General features: G+C 42.0%; 3 protein-coding genes across 5 annotated transcripts in view; all 3 read left to right on the forward strand.

Annotated features, from left to right (window-relative positions):
* Positions 1–10312, forward strand: part of EFHD1 (EF-hand domain family member D1) — a 37923-nt gene extending 27611 nt beyond the window's left edge. The window contains exons 3-4 of the mRNA XM_081956173.1: positions 7332–7466; positions 7755–10312. Coding sequence (XP_081812299.1) covers positions 7332–7466; positions 7755–7889 — 270 coding nt within the window. The 3' untranslated portion in view covers positions 7890–10312. The remainder of the gene's footprint in view (positions 1–7331; positions 7467–7754) is intronic.
* Positions 1–20240, forward strand: part of AIRE (autoimmune regulator) — a 178411-nt gene that overhangs the window by 58203 nt on the left and 99968 nt on the right. The window lies entirely within an intron of this gene.
* Positions 15630–20240, forward strand: part of GIGYF2 (GRB10 interacting GYF protein 2) — a 107784-nt gene continuing 103173 nt past the window's right edge. The window contains exon 1 of one of the 3 annotated variants that reach the window (XM_081955311.1): positions 15630–15933. The gene's annotated coding sequence lies outside the window, so the exon portion shown is untranslated. The remainder of the gene's footprint in view (positions 15934–20240) is intronic. The other 2 variants (XM_081955312.1, XM_081955310.1) reach the window with 2 other exon arrangements.

A 20240-nucleotide genomic window follows, 5' to 3' on the forward strand; every position in this document is an offset into this window, starting at 1 on the left:
CAGGGACCGTCCGGAGGCTTCCCTGACGCCTTCGGAGCGCTTAAAACCACCCTCCGAGCAAACCGGAAGTGACTTCCGGGTTGCTCGGAGGGTCGTTTTAAGCGTTCCGAAGGCTTCAGGGACCGTCCAGAGGCTTCCCTGATGCCTTCGGAGCGCTTAAAACCACCCTCCGAACAACCCGGAAGTCACTTCCGGTTTGCTCGGAGGGTGGTTTTAAGCGCTCCGAAGGCTTCAGGGAAGCCTCCATACGGTCCCTGAAGCCTCCGGGGGGTCGGGGGAGGCTCCTTTCGCCCTCCCCAGGCTCCTATAAAGCCCCTGGAGCCTGGGGAGGGCGAAAAAAGCATGTAAAAATGGGGGGGGTCGCGCATTGTGCACGGCATGTGCACTGGGGGGGGTCACACGTTGCATTATGGGTGCGGCACGCCCGCACTCGACCCCCCTGCACTCCCCCCACTTGTGGCACGCGAGCCAAAAAAGGTTCGCCATCACTGCACTAGATTTTGCAAAACCATACTGAAAATTCTAGTATTTTACTACCACCTGGTGGTCATCCTTAATTTTGCAGCCCAGAACATGTAACCTTACTAGCAGAGTAAAATGGAATCTAGTAATATATAGACTTGCAAATGCTAGTTGTCTTAGAATTCTTTCAAGAAGAATTTATTCATGTCAGAGGTTTCTGGAACGACAGTTGTTCTCTGAGAATTCTAAAGGGTACCTTATTCTAGTACCTTTAAACACTAGACTATGATGTGTCTTGATTTGAAGCTTCGCTACAGGTATGTTGCTTTCTTTATTTTCTGAATAGTGATTTGATTTGGTACCTGAACATATACAGATTGTACAAATTACATCCCTAAACACTGATATAATATTGTGAAGAATCTCTAAAAAGTCATGTCACTGTGAACATTGTGAAATCACTAGCTACTTATCTAGAGAGAACTTTTTCTATTCCTGTGCATAGAGATGATCTGGATTTGGCAGCTCCCATCTGACCTCTTCCAGCTGTTTAGATGAGTCATTCCCATGTGCCTCTCCTTTTTGGTCTGTCGAGTGGTATTACAATGTGTTTCTCTATTCTTGTGGCCAAAGGGGGGAAATCTGCCTGATAATTCTGAGAACTATCCCCTACAAACAGCTATGCCTGTGTACATACTGGCTAGATTTGTATTCTGTGAACTAGAGTGTCACTGAATTTGAAGAGCTTCTTGTTAATAATAAATATATAAGGAAGCTTTCTTGTGAAGGTGTTGTATGAAGATGTTAATCTTGATTCATGCCAGGTCTTCCACCCCCTGAGGCACCCTGTGTTCCACTTCTTGCTCCTCAGGGTCTCTGCAGGCCTTGGGTCTGCTTCCCTCTCCACCAGGCTCCACATCCTTCTCCTCATCCCATGTCACTAATTATGCACTTATGTTTCAAAGATCTCTGTCACTTGGCTTAGGGAAGGAGTGCAGGCTGCTCCGTTCCTGGGCTATGTAGTGAGATCCTGAAAGTAAGCACCATTTTCAGAGCAGCCACAATTCAATGAGACTATCCTAAGAATGGCAGTCACTTCTGGAAATGCGCCACATGGCCCAGGAACAGAGTGGCCTGCCCTCCCTTCCCTAATCCATGCTTTGGAAATCTTTGAAAGGCAAGTGTGGAGGAGGCCGTGGGCCCAGTGGTGAAGCAGGCCCAAAGCCTACAGGAACCCAATGGGGGGAGGAAGATGGGGGGGGGGTACACACTGTAGTATCCCTGCAATTCAAGAGTGAATGATCGCAGGCACCCTACAGCAGCTATACCTTTGGAACTGGGTCTAAGTAGCTTTTGGGGAGTCTACCATAATGTTGAATAGTTGCTAAGCAAGTCATTATTGTCAAGGACTTACAAAATATAACGGGGATGCTTTCTCAGTTAGATTCTGTACAATTTTTCAGTTAATGAATTATTATTGATACGAGATTGCCAGCATGGTTAAACTGCTAAACTTTATGTTTGTACCAGCTTCCTTGCACTGAAGTATAAGTATAATATTTCGTGTCATTGTACTTAAATACAACAAAATTGGTTTACAGGTCTGTTTATTCATGAATTAGACCAGTGGTTCCCAAAGTGGGTGGTACGCGTTCTGGGGGGCGGTGGGATGACTTAGGGGAGCACTAAGAGGCAAGGGGGGCGTTAAGAGGCAAGGGGGGCAGCAGGCGGCAGAGAAGGAGCTGCGCTGAGCCTACAGCTTCAGCTGGCCAGCCTGCCATAAATGCCCTTTCTTCGTTGATCTACTCGATACTACCACTGCTGCTTCTCGCTGCTGCTGCTGTCCACTGCGGCAAGTTAAGCAACAGCAGAATCGATCCTAACTATCAGCGGCCTCAACCACCACCGAGAGAGAGAGAGAGAGAGAGAGAGAGAGAGAGAGAGAGAGAGAGGAAAAACATACAGAGAGCGTGCAACCGAGCATAGGAGGGGAGGGAGTCTAAACAACTAAATCAGAAGACACAGAGCTGCTCCCACACAGTGGCTACGCACACGCCACTCAGGCCTTTTTCCTCCCCCCTCTTCAGACCGAGCGCCACGGCTTGGAACGTGCATGCTCCCTGAGCCCGACGCAGACGTGGGCCACTCCCGTCCTCCCCCCTCCCCGTCCCGTCGAATGGTTGCTTCTGGCATCTTGCATACCGCGCATTCCTTGGGGTAGCCAGTCAGTCGGTGCATGCTCCGCCGATCCACGCACTGTGGCCAAGGATGGCAGTATCGCGTTCCGCAGGCAGGGTGCCCTCTTTTCTGCGGGCACACAAAGGGCGATCCCAGGACCGGGGATCCCCATATGTGCATGTGGCAACTAAAATCCTCTGGCCACACAAAAAAGGGGGTGGTGGATGGTGTTCCTTGGGTGGGAAGGGGGCAGCAGGGCAATGGCCAAAGGGAATTTCGACATGGGTGACGACGAAGCAAGTTTTGCATGAACTCCAGGGGCAAACTGGTAGGAAACGAGCTGCTCTTTTTAAGTGTCTTTTAAGACAAACCATCACCCAAAACGACTGGAAACTAGAGCCAGTAGTTAATGCCACTGAAAAGGCTCCTATGATACCGCAATAGGAGAGGAGAGGAAAACAATTCTGATGCTTTTAGAGCAGTGTCTCTCAACCTTGACAACTTGAAGATGTCTGGACTTCAACTCCCAGAATTCCCCAGCCAGTATTCCCTGGCTGGGGAATTCTGGGAGTTGAAGTGCAGACATCTTCAAGTTGCCAAGGTTGGGAAACATTGCACTCTGCTAAGTGACTTAAAACCAGACATTGGGAAACTGGTATCACTTCATCAAGCCCATCCATCACATTAAGAATTTACTGAACAGTGAAGTAGTTACTAAATTTTACTGAGTTTACTAAGTTACTAGTTACTAAAGTTTTTGATAAATGACTATCAGACCTTGAGAACCTGGTATCACTGGATCATGTTCAACAATTTTGTTGAATTAACATTAACTAAAAAGGTTTTTAAATTGGATTTTGAATAAATGTGCAATTAATTGTTACAGTTTTGAATTTTCTTGTTACAAACCGCCCAATCACATGACCCCCCCAGCCACGCCCACTAAGTCACGCCCACAGAACCGGTAGTAAAAAAATTGAATTCCATCACTGGGTGGGGGGCACTGAGGATCAGTTTGTAGCACCAAGGGGGCAGTGGACTGAAAACGTTTGGGAACCACTGAATTAGACCAATGAATTGGAGAAAATGCATCAATTCAGGAGTAATGAACATGATTTAGATGCAGGAACTGGCAAAATTGCTTTAATTTGGCCAACTACATATTCTGTTCTTCAGCAAAGGGTTTCAGAAGCTGGCCTACATGTTTAAAATATTCCAAGTCAATTCTATAACTAGTTTCTTACAAAGGGCAGTTTCTTGTTGTCATTATATCAAGAAATAAACCATATTGTTCTATTTCTATGGGCTTGTCATGTCAACTATGGCAGAAAGTAAACTCCCTTAGTCAAGAACTTCTTTATCATGCTAAGAAAAATCTGAAACAAGGGTTGAGATGATGACATTCAGTGGCTTTGTGGTTGTCAGCCATTACAGTAACTTCAAAATTCCCTCTCTCCAAATATTGAGTCTGTATTGATACCACACCAGCATTCCAGGTATGTACAATTGCTATAAATTACCTTCCCAGCTCAGCCACCTAGATCTTAGTAATGATAGTATACTCAAGGTTGCAAGCATACCTAATACTCCTACATCCTTCTAATTTCCCCACAGCAACAACCACCCTGTGAGGTGGATTGGACTGAGATTAACCCAAATTCACCCATCTGGCTTTCATGCTTAAGACAGGTCTAGAACTCCCTCTAGTGCCTTAACCACTAGACTATCTGCCCAGTTCCCTTGACTTTGCCTTTATCACATTCCAGCCCGTGAATGAAACAGGCAGAATCATCTAAAATAGTTTTTTGTCCATTAAGCCAGCAGTGATCCATGAAAGTGTAATGGTGAGTATATTCGGACACACTATACTTTGGCTCTGAGCAATTTCCTCTGCTCTATTTTTTTAATCCTCCAGAAAGAAACTCCAGTTTTAAAAGACTATAAAACAACTTACTATTAAAAACAACCTGTCATCTGATTGGTGAGGTGAGTTGTCAGTAAAGCAAGAGAGGCTGCACTGGGCAACTCTGACAATCAGCTGCCAGGTGGGCCTATTTCTATAGCAGAAAGGAGCTTATCCAGAAGCTAATTGCCAGAGTTGCATGAAAGGTAGGAGATTGGCTGTTTGATAAGCTTGGTTTGAGGCAGGCTGAGCCCTCTTTAAAAAAAAATAATCAAATCTATGATCAAAGAAAACCTGCTACCCTGCTTATTGTCATGCTGGGGGAACTATCTAGCAAGGCAGCCCCCAAACTTTTGGGCATCAGGGTTCTGGTTCCCTGGAGAGATATTTTTCCGTGGACTGAAGGGGGTGTGGTTTCATGTACTGCCTGCATCTTGCAGATGGGGCTTCATTTGTTTGCGGGGCCTGGTTTCTGGCATGCTGCGAACTGGTTGTGGTTCGCGGACTGGGGGTTGGGGACCCCAGATCCAGCAAGATTAGAGAGTCCGTCCCATTTTATTGATGAGTGCATTCTTTCCACTGATCACCATTTAATGGCTTGGAAAATACCAATTTTAACAGATGGCTTAGCCATCTAGGCATTTATCAGCCACCCATCTTAATATTTTAATTTTATATATTTTCATCATATTTAAAAAATGTGTGTGTAGTGAGAGAGAGGGGGGTGGGAGGGAGGAGAGAGGTGGGGGAGATGATTCATTTAATGACTTTCCATTATTGCACAATTGGAATTAAGGCATTACCATTTGGCAGTAAAGTTGAACAGATGCTATAGAGGCAGGATAGATATTGCCAACAGAGACATTTTATGTATTTAATTTTCTGACAGCTTAGGAATGGTAGATGGTGCTGTAACTTAACCAAGCCATCGGGGAAGGCACAACATTAAGATAGAATGACTCATGATTTCTCTTGAAATAAGACACCACGGGTAGGAGATTTCAAGCCCTCCATTTGTTAGGGGAAACATGCCGAAATACACAAGAGGATTAAATTACCAATTTCCTCCAAGAAGACATCTTCATAATTGTTTGTTTTTCCCACTGCTTGAAAGTTTCTGTAGGTAGTCTAATATTAGGAACAAACTGGTATTCTGAGATGGGAATCTAGAGATTTGATGTGTTAGCTCAATCCCTCCATCCTACTGTAGTCTTTAGTCTCTGTACTGTATTGCAATGAGTAATGACTTCATCATCGTGGCACAGCCTTTGTTTATAGGCACAAGTTGAGCCAGAGAATGTGACTCACTGAGGAATTGTTAAGTACTGTCCTAGCAAATAGTACTACATGGTTGGATGAATACACCCATTCTAACTATGGCCTGAAACAGTTTAGCAGTTTTGTAATCTTCTCCCACCCATCCCTGGGGCATTTAGTGAGTTTTAATTTTTTTTTATTTCAGATGCTATATTAGTAAGCTACTGGGAAAAAGAATGAAAACTTGGGAACAAACAGTTCTGCCAGATGCCTAACTTCCTGATTTTATATATATATATAAAATTATTGGTATCATTAGATTCTACTGTCCCCTAGTGAAAAAATATGAATTCTGCCCAGAATAATAGCGAAATCAGTGCTATCAATTATATGTAGTAAAAGTTGCAGCCAGAATTGTCTGTAGAACTTGATAAATTATTTTGTGGTTTTATCTGGTAAGGGTTTATAATTTTGTCTCTATGTAAAATGGAAATACAATTGAATCCATTGAATATATGGCTATGTTGAAATTTGGAATATAAACTAACTAGAAGAAATAACTTTGAATAAAAAATCACTCTAAAATTTAATAGCATCTTTGGTCTTCGGTTTCTCATCAGAAAAAGGGAGATAGAAGTGGAATCTTTATTCCTCTGTCATAAGTTATTTATTAATAGCCTTCCTTAGAGAAGCTGTAGGTCAGTGATGGCGAACCTGTGGCACGCAGAGCCATTTGTCAGGGCACGCAAGGCGCTGCGCGCTCCGAAGGCTTCAGGGACTGAAGCCTCTGGAGCCTGGGGAGGGTGAAAAAAGCATGTAAAAATGGGAGGGGCCTGTAGTGCGCGCATGCGCACTGGGGCCCGTGCATTGTATTATGTGTGCGGCACGCCTGCACACGACCCCCCTGCACTCCCCCCACTTATGGCACGCGAGCCAAAAAAGGTTCGCCATTGCTGCTGTAGGTTATATGTTCTTCTTAGTTGTTTGTGGGGAAGTTGGGACAAAACATTTATCTGATGGGTCTCCTCCTCTGTCAGTAGGCCCTAATGGATTTACCAGACTGTAATGGCAATGTTTCAGCAGAATAAGGCTTTCAATCAATGTCATAGACTAGAGTAATGTTGCCATGAAGGCATTAATGGGAACTATTTTATGGTGTTGGCTATATCACAGCTACCTGGTGCTGCTTGAAGTACTGAGCAGTTGCTCACAGATACCAATTGCTGCTGCCAACTTTTGAGTGGGAGGAGTAAGGGAAGTAACATTGCAGAAAAATGTTAACCTAATCTTCCCCAGTGTAGTGTCCTCTTGTGTATATATGTCTACAGTTGCTATAGTTATGAGAGCTTTTAAATAAACATTTAAATAAGGTTATGACCTAGCCACAAATCTTTATCTGTTTGGACCCTAAACAAATACATTTTCAGAATAAATGCAGAAGTTTAATTTTGAATCTCCAATCTTAGACTTGGAGTTTAATCTTATTGATTTATTTTTTCTAAATCGTTTCCCATTGTATTATTTCCCCTAGTTTCTTCTGATTTTCCATAAAGCTGCAGCTGGAGAACTTGAAGAAGACAGTGGATTGATGGCTTTAGCAAAGCTCTCTGAAATAGATGTGGCTCTTGAAGGAGTAAAAGGAGCCAAAAACTTTTTTGAAGCAAAGGTAAAAAATATGTGTAAGGTGTCTCGTTTTTTCCCCCAAAAGTTGCCACAAATAGTTGAATGTATAGAAAATAATGACACCAAATGAATTTTGTTATTTAAATCAAATCAAATATTTGTCCTGACCCTGGAATGTGGCCATTGTAATGCTACTCACAAATAATGTGATTTGTTTCTCTCTGCACAAGCTGTGTACTTGTGATAATGAGATAAGCTCCACCGAATACAGTGGGTTTTTTTTTTTTACAATTGTTGCAATGATATTAACCACTTCATACCTGAATTTTAGGTTCAAGCTTTGTCTTCATCAAGCAAGTTTGAAGCAGAAATAAAAGCAGAACAAGATGAGCGAAAGCGTGAGGAAGAGGAAAGACGGCACCGCAGAGCAGCCTTCCGAGAACTCAAGTCAGCATTTAGTCAGTAGTGGAAGAAATCAGTCACCAGAAATTGGTGTACATCCTTACAAGCTTTGTCTGTGATTAGACATCTACCTAAAATGGAAACAGAAGTGATATGATACCTCTTTTTCTTTCTTTTCTTTTTCCTTTTTGAAGCTCCTGTTTAGGTGCTGGAGGATGTGCCACCAATGGTAGCATTCAGAAATTGCAAATGCTAGATGTAATTCCAATAGGCCTTGCACTCTAATAATAATTGCTTAGAAGAATTAAATGTCCTAATAATGAAATCCCATTGGCAGATGCCGAAACTCCTCATAAATAAATCGAATACTGGCAATTTCTTTCTTTTTTTTTTTTTGTTTGTCATTCCTGCTTCAAAAGTTATAAAGTATTCTTCAGAATTCCTTTCTACATAATGCTTGGCTCTGCTTTATACTTTCACAATAAGACCTTGTTTCTCAGATAAGCTGAAATGCTTTAATTCCAAGTACTCTGTATATTAGGAAACTGAGTTGATACTGGGGAGGATGGGATAAAAGGAAATTTCTAGTTATTAGATTTTTGCTGCAATCCAAAAATATTCTTATCTAAATGACGGTTATGTTTTTTCATTCTGCTGATTCAACTTCTCCCCCAAGTTAGACTTAAATACCTCTCAATTTTTCCATGACAGTCATGAGAAAATGTTTAAGGGACACCACAAGCTACAGCTGGAAAGAGGAGACAGGAAATCCAAACTGCACAAGTGAAATTCTATGTATATTTTTCTGAATCTAAGCTGCTATTGGAATACAACATTCACCCTTCAGTTTTTCCTCTTTTCTCTGTAACAAAGCAAGGAACCGTTTTGATCTTAGATCTTCTGCCTTACTTAGTTCTGTACTTTTGTGGTCACATTCGTTTATATGATTTGCATGGGGACCAGAACCTTTCTTCCTTTTTGTGTATTTTAGTCATTGAGTTTTAACAAGTAACGAAATTTCTATCTATAAGAGATTAAGGGAGCAGTATAATTTAGGACACATTAGCTTTCTACTCTGGAAATCCTCATACTACTTGTGGATCCTTATTGAGAATTAAACTCCTTTTTAAAGAGTTATCACTTTCATAAGACGGTGAAATTATTTGCCAGTTCCAACAGTTTGTTTGCAAGGAAACCTAGATTTCAAAGCAGAACCTGTAATATAGTTCAACAAGCTTCTATTGTATACAGAATTTACACGTGTATGTCTACATACATAGAGAAGAAAAATGCTTGCTGCTTTACTAATCTTGCCATCAGATTGCAAACAAATATGTTGCTTCTTTGTTTTCACATTTAGCTTTTTATACTGTGAAACTAAACTGTGAGTGCAGTAAAATTAAAAAAAGCAGTCTGTTGAATATATAATAGTGGATAAAAGAATTGCTAGTAATTGAAACTGTATTTGCAAATCCACAGATTATATTTGATAAAAATTGCATGCTTTAGCTAAAATATTTATAATAAATGTTTTTTTTTTTTATAATCACAAAGTTTGGGGTTTTTTGTGTTACATATGTAAATAAATGTTTTAAAAAATTGGTGGGGACTAAATTTGAAATTCTGTATCAAAGTAAAGTTTGCCTCCTTTAGGGAAAATGGATTTACATTTATGCTCTGAAAAATATGAATCAATAATTATTACAAAGATCAAAAGTAATTTGTGGAATTCACATTAACTCTATTGTTTTATCAATACCTTTAGAATGATCGCTATGATCACATGAATATATCTGGTATGAATCCCAGAAAGGATACTTCTTAATACTCAAGAGCCCCAGATTGAATTGTTCTCATTTGCTTTTGATGTGTTCTGTTATTTAGTATTTGACTGTAATGTCAACTATTTCCACTGTTTATAAAATTGCTTTGACATGATCTGAATGAGTATATATTAGTACAACTATGCTGAAGCTTCTGTTTAATGAAATATAACTAGCCTTCTTAATTTGGTTTACTCCAGAGGTAGCAGGCATCAAAATGTCAGAGATCCTTTTCTAGAAAGCTGACAAAGAGTTTATGTTTTTGGAATTTTTTCTTTTAAAGTCTGTGATAGGTCATTGTTTGTTGAAAATGCCTTTGAGAAAACAGACAGGAAGGCAGTCTGAAGAAATATAAATGGCAAATTCTATCACATTTCATTGAAAGATGCTTAAACTTCTTTTCTTTGAGCTCCGCCTAGTGGATTATTTCTGTACTCAGTTTGAACTGCAAATATTATTTTATATAGAAATTTTCCATAAATACCAGCCAATAAATGGAATGGAAGAAACAATTTAAAAAATCCTCTTTCTCTTTGCAAGCTGTATTTTTCTTTTGCTGAAACTTTAAATAACACAATGAACAACTAACAAAAAAAAACCAGTGTTTAAATCTTATTCTATATTATGTCCATTGTTCTGATTATTAAAAACATTTACAGTTATATTTGAGAGGAGTTTTTTCGCAGTTAATTTTAGTCAATTGGGAAGGTGTTGTAAGATGGCAGTGGAGGAGAAGGAAATAGATTGTTTGCTACGGGCATGCATTAGTGACACAATTATTTTTTGGAAAGTAAGCTTTGTATGTGCAAGTCCTTTCCATTTTAAATACCATGCCTAATGAAGGAAGTAGAAAAAATTGAGATGAGAAAAAATTGTTTAGCAGATGATATAAGAAGTCCCTGATATTCATATTCAACTATATTTATTTAATTTTATCCCACTTTTATCCCTTTATAAGTAACTCTAGGCGGTGGACATATAACCTAATGCTTCTTCCTCCTTCTATTTCCCCCACAATAATAACCTGCAAAATAGGTTGGGCTGAGAAAGCGCGAGTGGCCCAAAGTCATCCAGCCATCTTTCATGCGTAAGGAGAATAGAACTCGGTTTGCTGATTTCTAGGTGGCATCATAACCACTACACCATACCATTATTTATAATTATTTATTAGCCATAAGAGAGCTGAGTTGTCAGTGTAGCATAGCAGTTAACATGCTGAACTAAGGGTAGGGAGCCTCAGATTTAATCCTATCACTAAAGTTCACTGATAACTTGGGGCCAATCACACATGCTCAGTCCATCCTCAAATGTTAAAATGGGAGAAGGGACTGGTGTGTTTGTCCTCAAGAGATCCTGGAGGAAAGATATAAGCATTTAACAATTTTGACAGCCAATGTAATGTAGTCAGTCAGGAACTGGTTTGGCACCAGAACGTCAGGTTCATCTGCAGCTATAGAAACCTAGTGTTTTGTACCCTGCCAATCTCATAGGGTTATTGATGGGGGTGATGGGAAATGTGCTGCTTTGAGCTCCTAAAAACAATGAAGAAATGGATATCCTTATAAAAGGCAAATACTTTTTAAAGAGTGCTTGGTCTCATTTCTGAATAACTTATTGCCAGCAAGGCTTATATGGAAAATGAAGAACGCCATCCTTATCAAATTGCATCTGTCGATGCATTTCAAATAAAGTGAAAGACATGCTATTGATAGATCAAAGAAAGAAAAAGAACACAAATCCTAAAATACAAGTAACATTTAGCTCCTCTTTCAGCAGAGAGTGATACTTTCTTTGTAATAAATTAGGAAGATCTGATTGCAATTAATTAAAACTCTTGCATTATTTAGACTAGATGACTGCAAGGTATCCTTATGAACAAAATGCTTTGTTCATTTATTTAGTTGGGATTACAGGTAATCCTTGATTTACAATCACAACTGAATCCAAAAATTCCATCGTTAAGCAAGATAGTTAAGTGAGTTTTGCTCCATTTTATGACCTTTCTGCCACAGTTGTTAAGTGAATCATTGCACTTCTTAAGTTAGTAACATGTTTGTTTAGTGATTTTGGTTTCCCCATTGACTTTGCTTGTTAGAAATTCACAAAAGATGATCACGTGACCCCAGGACAAATGCGTCACATGCAGGCCACACCCACAGCTCCACGAAAGGAAAAAAATGTTGCAATACGTCATGTGACGGCAACGTCAAATTTGACCCCCGTGGTTTACATTACACGGCAAATTTGACCCCCGTGGTTTACGTTAAATACTTGATTGTTATGATAGTCCAATACATATTACACATTGTTATGATCTAAATGAGAACGCAAACACAAACTTAAGTTGGGAAGGGATTATTTTTGGCTACAAACAGCCCATTAAACAAGAACATATTAAGATGGTTGAGCTAAGAATTTTTTACTAGAAAAGGATACAGTATTGAAAAAATAGTGATGGGCATTTAATTTTTATTTCTGGTCTAATACTTAGTTTATTGCAGGTGTCTGCAACCTTAAAAGAGCCATTTAGATCCCTTTCCCACAGAAAACACCAAGAGCCACAAAATCCAGGTCTCCAGTTTCTTTCACTGTGTGTCTCTTCTCTCTTTCTTCCCTGCCCCCCAGGGGAGTGAAGGAATCCCGGAACTGGTGATGGGAATCTGATGGATGGGGTGGGGGGGGAGAGAAAGAGAGAGAGAGAGAAGCTCTTTGGAGGCTCGATCGCGCGCGCGCACAGACACAGAGGGAGAGAGAAGCTGCGTTGGGGGTGGGGGAGGGAAGGGAGGGGGGGCAGCTTTTCTGGGCGACGTGGGAAAGAAACACCGCCAACCCCCTTGTAGACATGGCTGGCCTCGGCTCGTCCCCCACATGCCCGCGGGGCTGCTCAAGCGAACTCCCAGCCAGTGTCTAAGCGGCTGCGACGACTCATCTGGCCCCACCTGGGCAGCTCCAGGGGCTCCGCTCCAAAGCCTCAGAACCTTGGATTTTCTGTGATCCCCAAAGCCTCGGAAGCCGGCGCCTTTCAAGTGGGCGGCCGGAGCCGACACACTCCATGGGGCGGTGCTCTTGGCGTGCTCTTTCACTCACGAGAAGTGCCCGCGATGGTGCCTCTTTCTCTCAAAAACCGAAACTTTTGGCTTCTCTTTACAAAGTTTCCCCGGACGCAACTTCTCTGACACCCCTCCCACAGGAGAACCAGCCGAGTCAGCTTGTTCCCAGACTCCGCCATACGTTTCAAATTTTTTTGGGGGGGGGGGGGCTCTCTGGATCAAAGCTGGAGGGCGCTAAACTCTGCCTTGATTTTTCCTTCCTGCCTGGGGGTTGCTCCTTTCTACCTTTTCTTGAAAATCCCCTCCCTCCCTCCGCTTCCTGGTCAGTGGCCCTTCCCCTCCCCCTCCCTGATTCATCCTCCTCCGAAGTTTGGGGGAGGGAGGGAGGGAGAGAGGGAGGGAAGGAGGAGAAGCAGGGAAGGGGGTCGGGAGAGTCGTGGACAGTCCCCCCCTTTTTTTGTTTAAACAGTCTTGGTTGCTGGATGCGAAATTCCGCTCCCCCCCTGCCCCACCTCCCCATGCGAGGAGAGCTTTCTAAATGGAAGGGGGAGAATCCCCTGCGAGGGGTGGGGGGAGGAGTAATGCAAGATTTGGGGCAAGAGAAGCCCATCTCACAGCAAAGGCTCGGGGACATACGTATGTGGGAGGAGGGGGAATTACGGTGGGTGGTAAGCAGCAGCAAGGTAGCTTGCTACTGCTTGAACCTTCGCGGCTCTGCCTCCCCCCCCCCAACTCCCCGCTGCACATTAAACGCCCCCCCTTCCCTCTGCCCCTAGGACAGGCTTCTAAGTCAAACCTGCTACACCAGCCCTGAACGGGAACTTTGAACATTTCCAAATTTGGAGGGGGGGTTGGGGTGGGAGAAGGAGGGAACGGAGGAGGAGATAGGGGTCCAGGAGTTCAAAAGCCTTCATTCAGACGCGCCAAAATGATTCTGGGGGAGGGGGGCGCAGTCCCAGAAACGCGACTCCCAAGTTTGCTGGTCCAGTGAATTTCTCTGTGGCGCTGGGAAGGTTTTGTAGAGGGGGGAAGCCCCTTAAAACAGACCCCTTTTTAAAAGGGTCCGCTCCCAACAAATCAAGCGATTCTTCGGGTGGATCTTAACAGAGTTGGAAGGGACTTCGTAGGTCATCTAGTGATTAGATACAAAGAAATCGACTCCAGATTACTGAACGTGGTGATTTAAGACTCCTGCTAAGTGACTTAAAACCAGACATTGGGAAACTGGTATCACTTCATCAAGACCATCCATCACATTAAGAATTTACTGAACAGTGAAGTAGTTACTAAATTTTACTGAGTATACTAAGTTACTAGTTACTAAGGTTCTTGATAAATGACTATCAGACTTTGAAAACCTGGTATTACTGGACCATGTTCAACAATTTTGTTGAATTAACATTAACTAAAAAGGTTTTTAAATTGGATTTTGAATAAATGTGTAATTAATTGTTATAGTTTTGAATTTTACTGTTACTATCTTCCGTTGTGCAAACCGCCCAGTCACATGATGCCCCAGCCACACCCACCAAGCCACACCCACCAAGCCACGCCCACAGAACCGGTAGTAAAAAATTTGAATTCCACCACTGGGTGAGGGGCACTGAGGATTAGTTTGTATCACCAAGGGGGCGGTGGACTGAAAAAGTTTGGGAACCACTGGGATAGAAGATAGATAGATAGATGGATGGATGGATGGATGGATGGATGGATGGATGGATGGATGGATAGATAGATATAATGTTGAAGTCTTTCAGTAACAGACTAGGTTCATACACATCAAATGATCATTTGGTTTTGACCTAGCATACTAGTTGAATTCAGCTGTTAAGATTTATTGATAAATTGAGATTCATTGATTAATGCAATTATGAACTCAGGCAACATAGCTTTACTTTATCCAAGCCATGGTTACTCAACCTATGGTTTTGTCAAATTTATATGGCCACCCATCTCATAAACAAGTGACTCTGGGCAACATACAACAATGGTAAAAGACAGTATTAACCATTATTAATAAAACCTTTAAAATAAAACAAAACAGGAAAAATATATTTGAGCACAATGTGTAAACTTGCCATAATTAACTATAAATGTTCATAATTTTGAATATTCATGATTCCCCTACAATATCTCTCTGAACCTATTTACTCTCTTCCTCTGCAGCCCAAAGTACAGTATAAGAAGACTAAAGAGGGCAGAAAAGCCACTCTTAATATGCAAACAAGATGCAACATAGCAAATAAGATTGCATGCTAGAAAATAAAGAGGTAGAGCTGTAACCCCAGTGTTAGCACCTATATCTGTAAAGTGGGAGCAACTTGGCAAAGGACAGGAAAGAGTAAGATATGATGGGCAAATTGGGTGTAACCAAGTGTGGGAACTTTTGCCTTCCTGACTCAATCTGTCCTGAAATAAAATTATAGGCTGTTCTTGCTTGAAGACAGAAACTAAGCAAGAAGAACTAGGTAGAAATTTTGCTGGAATGGATGTTCACCCAACATTCCGGGCGAACCTTATAATTTACAACTGCCGTGTGTGATCACCCAATTACTGAACTGTTTTGGAAGTATTTAAGAGTCTTTGCTCTTGGAATCTGCTTTTTCCAATAAAATAAATGAAAGACTACGTAGCGTGCTGTGTGGGAATCCTTTGCTATGTGTTGAAAAGAAACTACCTTATATCAAAAGTTTACGATGAAAATCCTAATACAACGTAATAAATAAAAAATAAAAAAAACCAGACACACGCGACTTTCGTTTCTTAACAGCCTGATGGACTGGAATATATATATATATAAAACACGGATCTTTTTTAAAAAAGGCGACAGAACAAGGCGTTTCCTCTTCGGGAGAGGGAATTCTTCCATAGGATCACACATCGCTAAACCACAGTCGGCTTTCTCGGTTTGACGTCGTGGATTGTGTGAGCCTGGCCGCTAAGAACCTAAGTTACCCCTTTATTTTTGGTTCAGGATTTTGGAGAGTGCGGCTGTCCCGTAAAGGGAGGAGAGAGAAAGAAAGCTTGTGGACAATCGACATTCTACGCCCGCGAACGCCGCATTTAGAAGCCTCTTCCTTGTTCCTCGAGCCGCTTCCTCTTACCCAGCTTACCGAAAGAGGGCGGGGCCACGGCAGTGAGGTCACATGGCCTTGCGTGGTAGCGCGGTAGCCATCTTGTGTTGTTGGTGCTGAGGTTTGGCTTTGGATCCGAGAGGCTCTGTCCGCGACCTCAGGTAAACCGACTGTTCGTAGGCTTGCCTCTCTTCTTTCGGACGCGGCTTCTTGACGAGGTTCTTGGTTTTCTCCTCCTGGTCTCTGTTTGACTCACTGCCACGGGTTTTTTTGGCCTGAACACACCTAGGCCTTTCGCTGAGCACCGGCTTCCCATATGTCTCCTATCCGGGGGAAGCGCCCGGAGACGGGCGAAATGAGCTGGAGACTGGCGTTGGGGTTTATTAGCTGTGGCATGTGAGTTACTTAGATAGTTTTCAGGGTCCGTGTGAGCGAAATGAAGCTTCGGTGAGGCGAAGGCTCACTTGGCACTGACAGGTCACCAAGCAGAGAGGGGCTTTTCCCTCCATGCGGCATATCGATAACCTTTCTGAGCCTGGCTGTCTGGGTGGACGAAACTCTGGGCTCTGCATTCACAGAGAAGCGTGTTTATATTCCCAATTGCTGTGTATTCCTCTCTTTTAACTCGAAACACAGTTGTGTTATTTTCTTCAGTACGGGATTGGGTCTACATTTTTTTTTTTAAAAAGGAAACAGCTCTAACTTTCCAAGTACACATTTTACCAAGTCCAAGAAGGAGGAACCCCTTGACCAATTTGTCGAGCGTAAGAATGGCGTTTAATATCTGTGAGTTAGGTAGTAGGGTGTACTGTAAATAGATGGTTGTGTAGTTTTTAATAATGCACCAGCCTAGGCATTATAGAGCAACTGATAATGTTTGGTAACTCCTATTATTGAATGAATAGGAATACAGTCAGAATACAGTTCGGAAGAATGACAGGCAATTGTGCTTAATACTGTACACAGATGTTGGAAATGTAAATCATTTAAGCAAATAGAGATTGTATTGATAAATTCTCAAAAAGGGGAAAACAGCTTTATAGTTACTTATTTATATGTTTAATAGTTGTATTCTATCTAGAATTTTATTAACTTAATAGATACAGTGAAAGAACTAGAATACCGGTAAATTCCATATGCCTATTTTCATAACACAATAGAAATTACATTTTTCCTAGCCTGTTTAGGTTAAATTTGCCACACCTTTTGCAAGAGATCAACTGGACAATCATTCTCTTCAATTAGTTATGCATCCAAACTAATGTAAAATAGACATAGATGTAACTCACACATATTATCCCTCTCCTAACTAAACTTTAATTGGTTGGGTTTACACAAAATCATGTACTATAGCTTACACATCTCAATGAATGGATTCACACAACACTAAGGTAGAAAAAAAACAAATTATGTTTTGGCTAAGTATAGTATGTGAACGTTAGTTGTGAATTGACAGCAAAGCATAGGTGTAAAATCATTATAGGTTGACTAGGTATGAAGGCTGTTGGCCCAATTTTCATAGAAACTGATATATTTGAATTATAGTCCCACGATAGGCATGAAAACTGTCTGGATGCTTTTTGGGCTAGTCACACTGTCTCAGCCTGGCCAACCTTACAGGCTTGTTGCTAGGAAAATAGGAAGGAGTATTATGTATGTTTGCTTCCTTCATTTACATAAAAAGTAATACAGGCAAATAAAAATCTAGTAAATGGTCTCCACTCTGTTGATTTTCCATAAGAAATTAAAAACAGTTTTGTCAGGAGGCCTGTGGAGAATGAATGAGGTCACTAATTTGATTGTGTTGTTGCTGCTATGGGGATGGGTAGAAGGGTGGGGGTTTTAAGGGTTTTTATCATATGGTAGATTTTTTAAAATTTTGAAAGCTGCCAGGAATTTGTTTAATAAATAACCAAAATAAATAATAACAAATGATTTATTATCTCAATGATAATATAACAGTGCAATAACTAGGGAATTTGCCACAAAGGCTTAGCAGTACTGATTGTTGAAAGAAAGTCCATCTTTGATTAAATAATGATCAAGAATATGACATAGGCAAACAAATAGGTTTGGAAGATAGGATATACAATGCAATTCTGGGAAACAAAGTATGACAAAACTTGGTTGAACAGTGAGAGAACTAGATGGTTTTTAAAACATGGAGTTCAAAAACCAGAGCATTCTTGCACATTTTCCCAGTAAAGTTGAGTTGTAAAAATATCAGAAAATACATAAGGAATTAGTTCCTTTTGAATGGAAAGTATGTGAATAAGTGCAAAGCTAGCTCTATAATATCTAACATTTTTCTCACAAGGCAGTTGCACATGTATGAAATATTTAGCTACATGTGTGGAGACTGTTAAACCATAGTGTAATGCGTAGATATGTGAATGGACTTTGTTATTCTTTACTACTGCTGTAAGGGAAAGATTAGGAATATTTCCATCTGTTTCAGTATATCACAATTTGCTGTGTCATGATTTGGAATTGAGATGAGCTTTAACCCTAATATAGTTTAACTGAGGAAATTTAGAACCCATGGTTAGAAGTTGGCATTTTAAACTGAAGGGTGTGAACAAGACAATTTCAGGTTTATTTTTATTGCAATCCTGTTTAGATTGTATTATTTCATGCTCAGTATATTTAAAATACTTTACCTTTGTTTCATAATCTTCGGTGTTAAAAGCTACAGCAGACTTTCAATTTATTATGCTTTTATTGTTTTATTTATTTGATAATATACATACACTGCTACAATCAATGGTAGTATATAAGAAGAAAACCAGAAACAGAATATCTCAAACATACCATGTTTTCCCCAAAATAAGACAGAGTCTTATTTTCTTTTGACCCCCCCCCCCAAATTTTGCTTGGGCCTTATTATCGGGGGGGGGGCTTATTGGTTTGGGGTTGCCAGGTGGGGCTGCTCTCTTGCGAGTGGGCACCCAAAGAGCCTGGCACAGCCTCAGGGGCAAATGGCTGTGTTGCGCTGTCGCAGATGACCCCGCTCATGAGCAGCCGCCCGGCAACCCCCCTTTCCAGCCGGGCAGAGCGCCACTCACTAACCCAGTAATATCCCAAAGGCGCTAAGCCGTGTGGCGCTCTGCCCAACTGGAAAGAGAGGTTGCGCGAGCACTTGTTCTGCCTCCAACTCGCGTGCCACCCAACCTCACCATGCCCAGCTCTCCCTGCAGGGCCTGGCCAGGGTGCCGCTGCTGCTGTGCCGCCGCCACCACAACCCTGCTGCTGCCGCCGCCATGTTCCGAGCATAATCAGCTTCCAAACTCCAGAGATCCGCTGCCGAGTCTTCCGGCAGCGGCCGCTCTGGGACTACGCTCTATGGTCTCTGTCCCACTTCCGGCAGCGGATCTCCGGAGTTTGGAAGCCGGTGATGCTCGGAGTATGGGTGTGGCGGGGCCGTGGCGGTGGTGGTGCCCTTGACCGGCCCTGCAGGGAGAGCTGGGCAAGTTGAGGCTGGGAGCCACACGAGCTGGAGGCAGAAGAAGTGCTCGCGCAACCTCTCTTTCCAGCCATGCAGCGCGCCACACGGCTTAACACCTTTGGGATATTACTGGGTGGGTGAGTGGCGCTCTGCCCGGCTAGAAAGGGGCGTTGCCGGGCAGCTGCTCATGAGAGCAGCCGCCCGGCAACTCCCCGTTCCAGCTGGCCACAGCGCCACTCACCAACCTAGCGGTGTCCCAAAGGCATCAAGCAATGTGAGCGCCTTTGCTCCCCCTTCCCCCGGCTCCTGCGGCTTTGCGCCTTCAGGATATCGCTAGGTTGGTGAGTGGCGCTCTGCCTGGCTGGAGGGGGGGTTGTCCAGGGGGCTTATTATTGGGGGAGGGCGTATATTTTTGCCCACAGGAAAAATATGGCATTGCCTTATTATCAAGACATGTCGTAATTTCGGGGAAACACGGTATTAAAAATAATTACAATAAGAATATAATATAGAAGATGGCAACAGTTGACACTCAGGCCAAATGTCTATTGATACAAAATGGTGTCTAGGACTTTCCTGAATTAGAGAAGGGTAAGGGTCAAGCATACTTGCAAGGACATATTTTAAAGTGTGGTGGTTGAGAAGGCCTTCTGCCTGACCTAACCCATGCTTAAGCTCAAGGTATATTTAACAGGCAATCTTTACACATTTAGGTAGGCAGAATGATGTTTGGCATGGTGGTCCTGATATATCCCAGTACAATTCCAGCAACAAAACTTTAACCTTGTAATGCAAATCTGAAGAAGTGGATTTTTTGGGGGTATTATTTATCCTGAAGGGAATTTGAGTAGCGTGGCAGCCTAATGTTGAAGACACTCACCTCCCACTCAGAAGGTTGATAGTTCAATTCTAGGTAGCAGCAGATGTTTAGGACCCAAAGAAAAAATATCTGCTGCGAACTTGTAGAATCAGGAACTTAGTGAAATACTTTTGTCTTTCCATATAAACTGCTAGATTATAATA

This window comes from Natrix helvetica, assembly GCF_964273705.1.
Source record: "Natrix helvetica genome assembly, chromosome: 5".
NCBI classification, from domain to species: Eukaryota; Metazoa; Chordata; class Lepidosauria; order Squamata; family Natricidae; genus Natrix; species Natrix helvetica.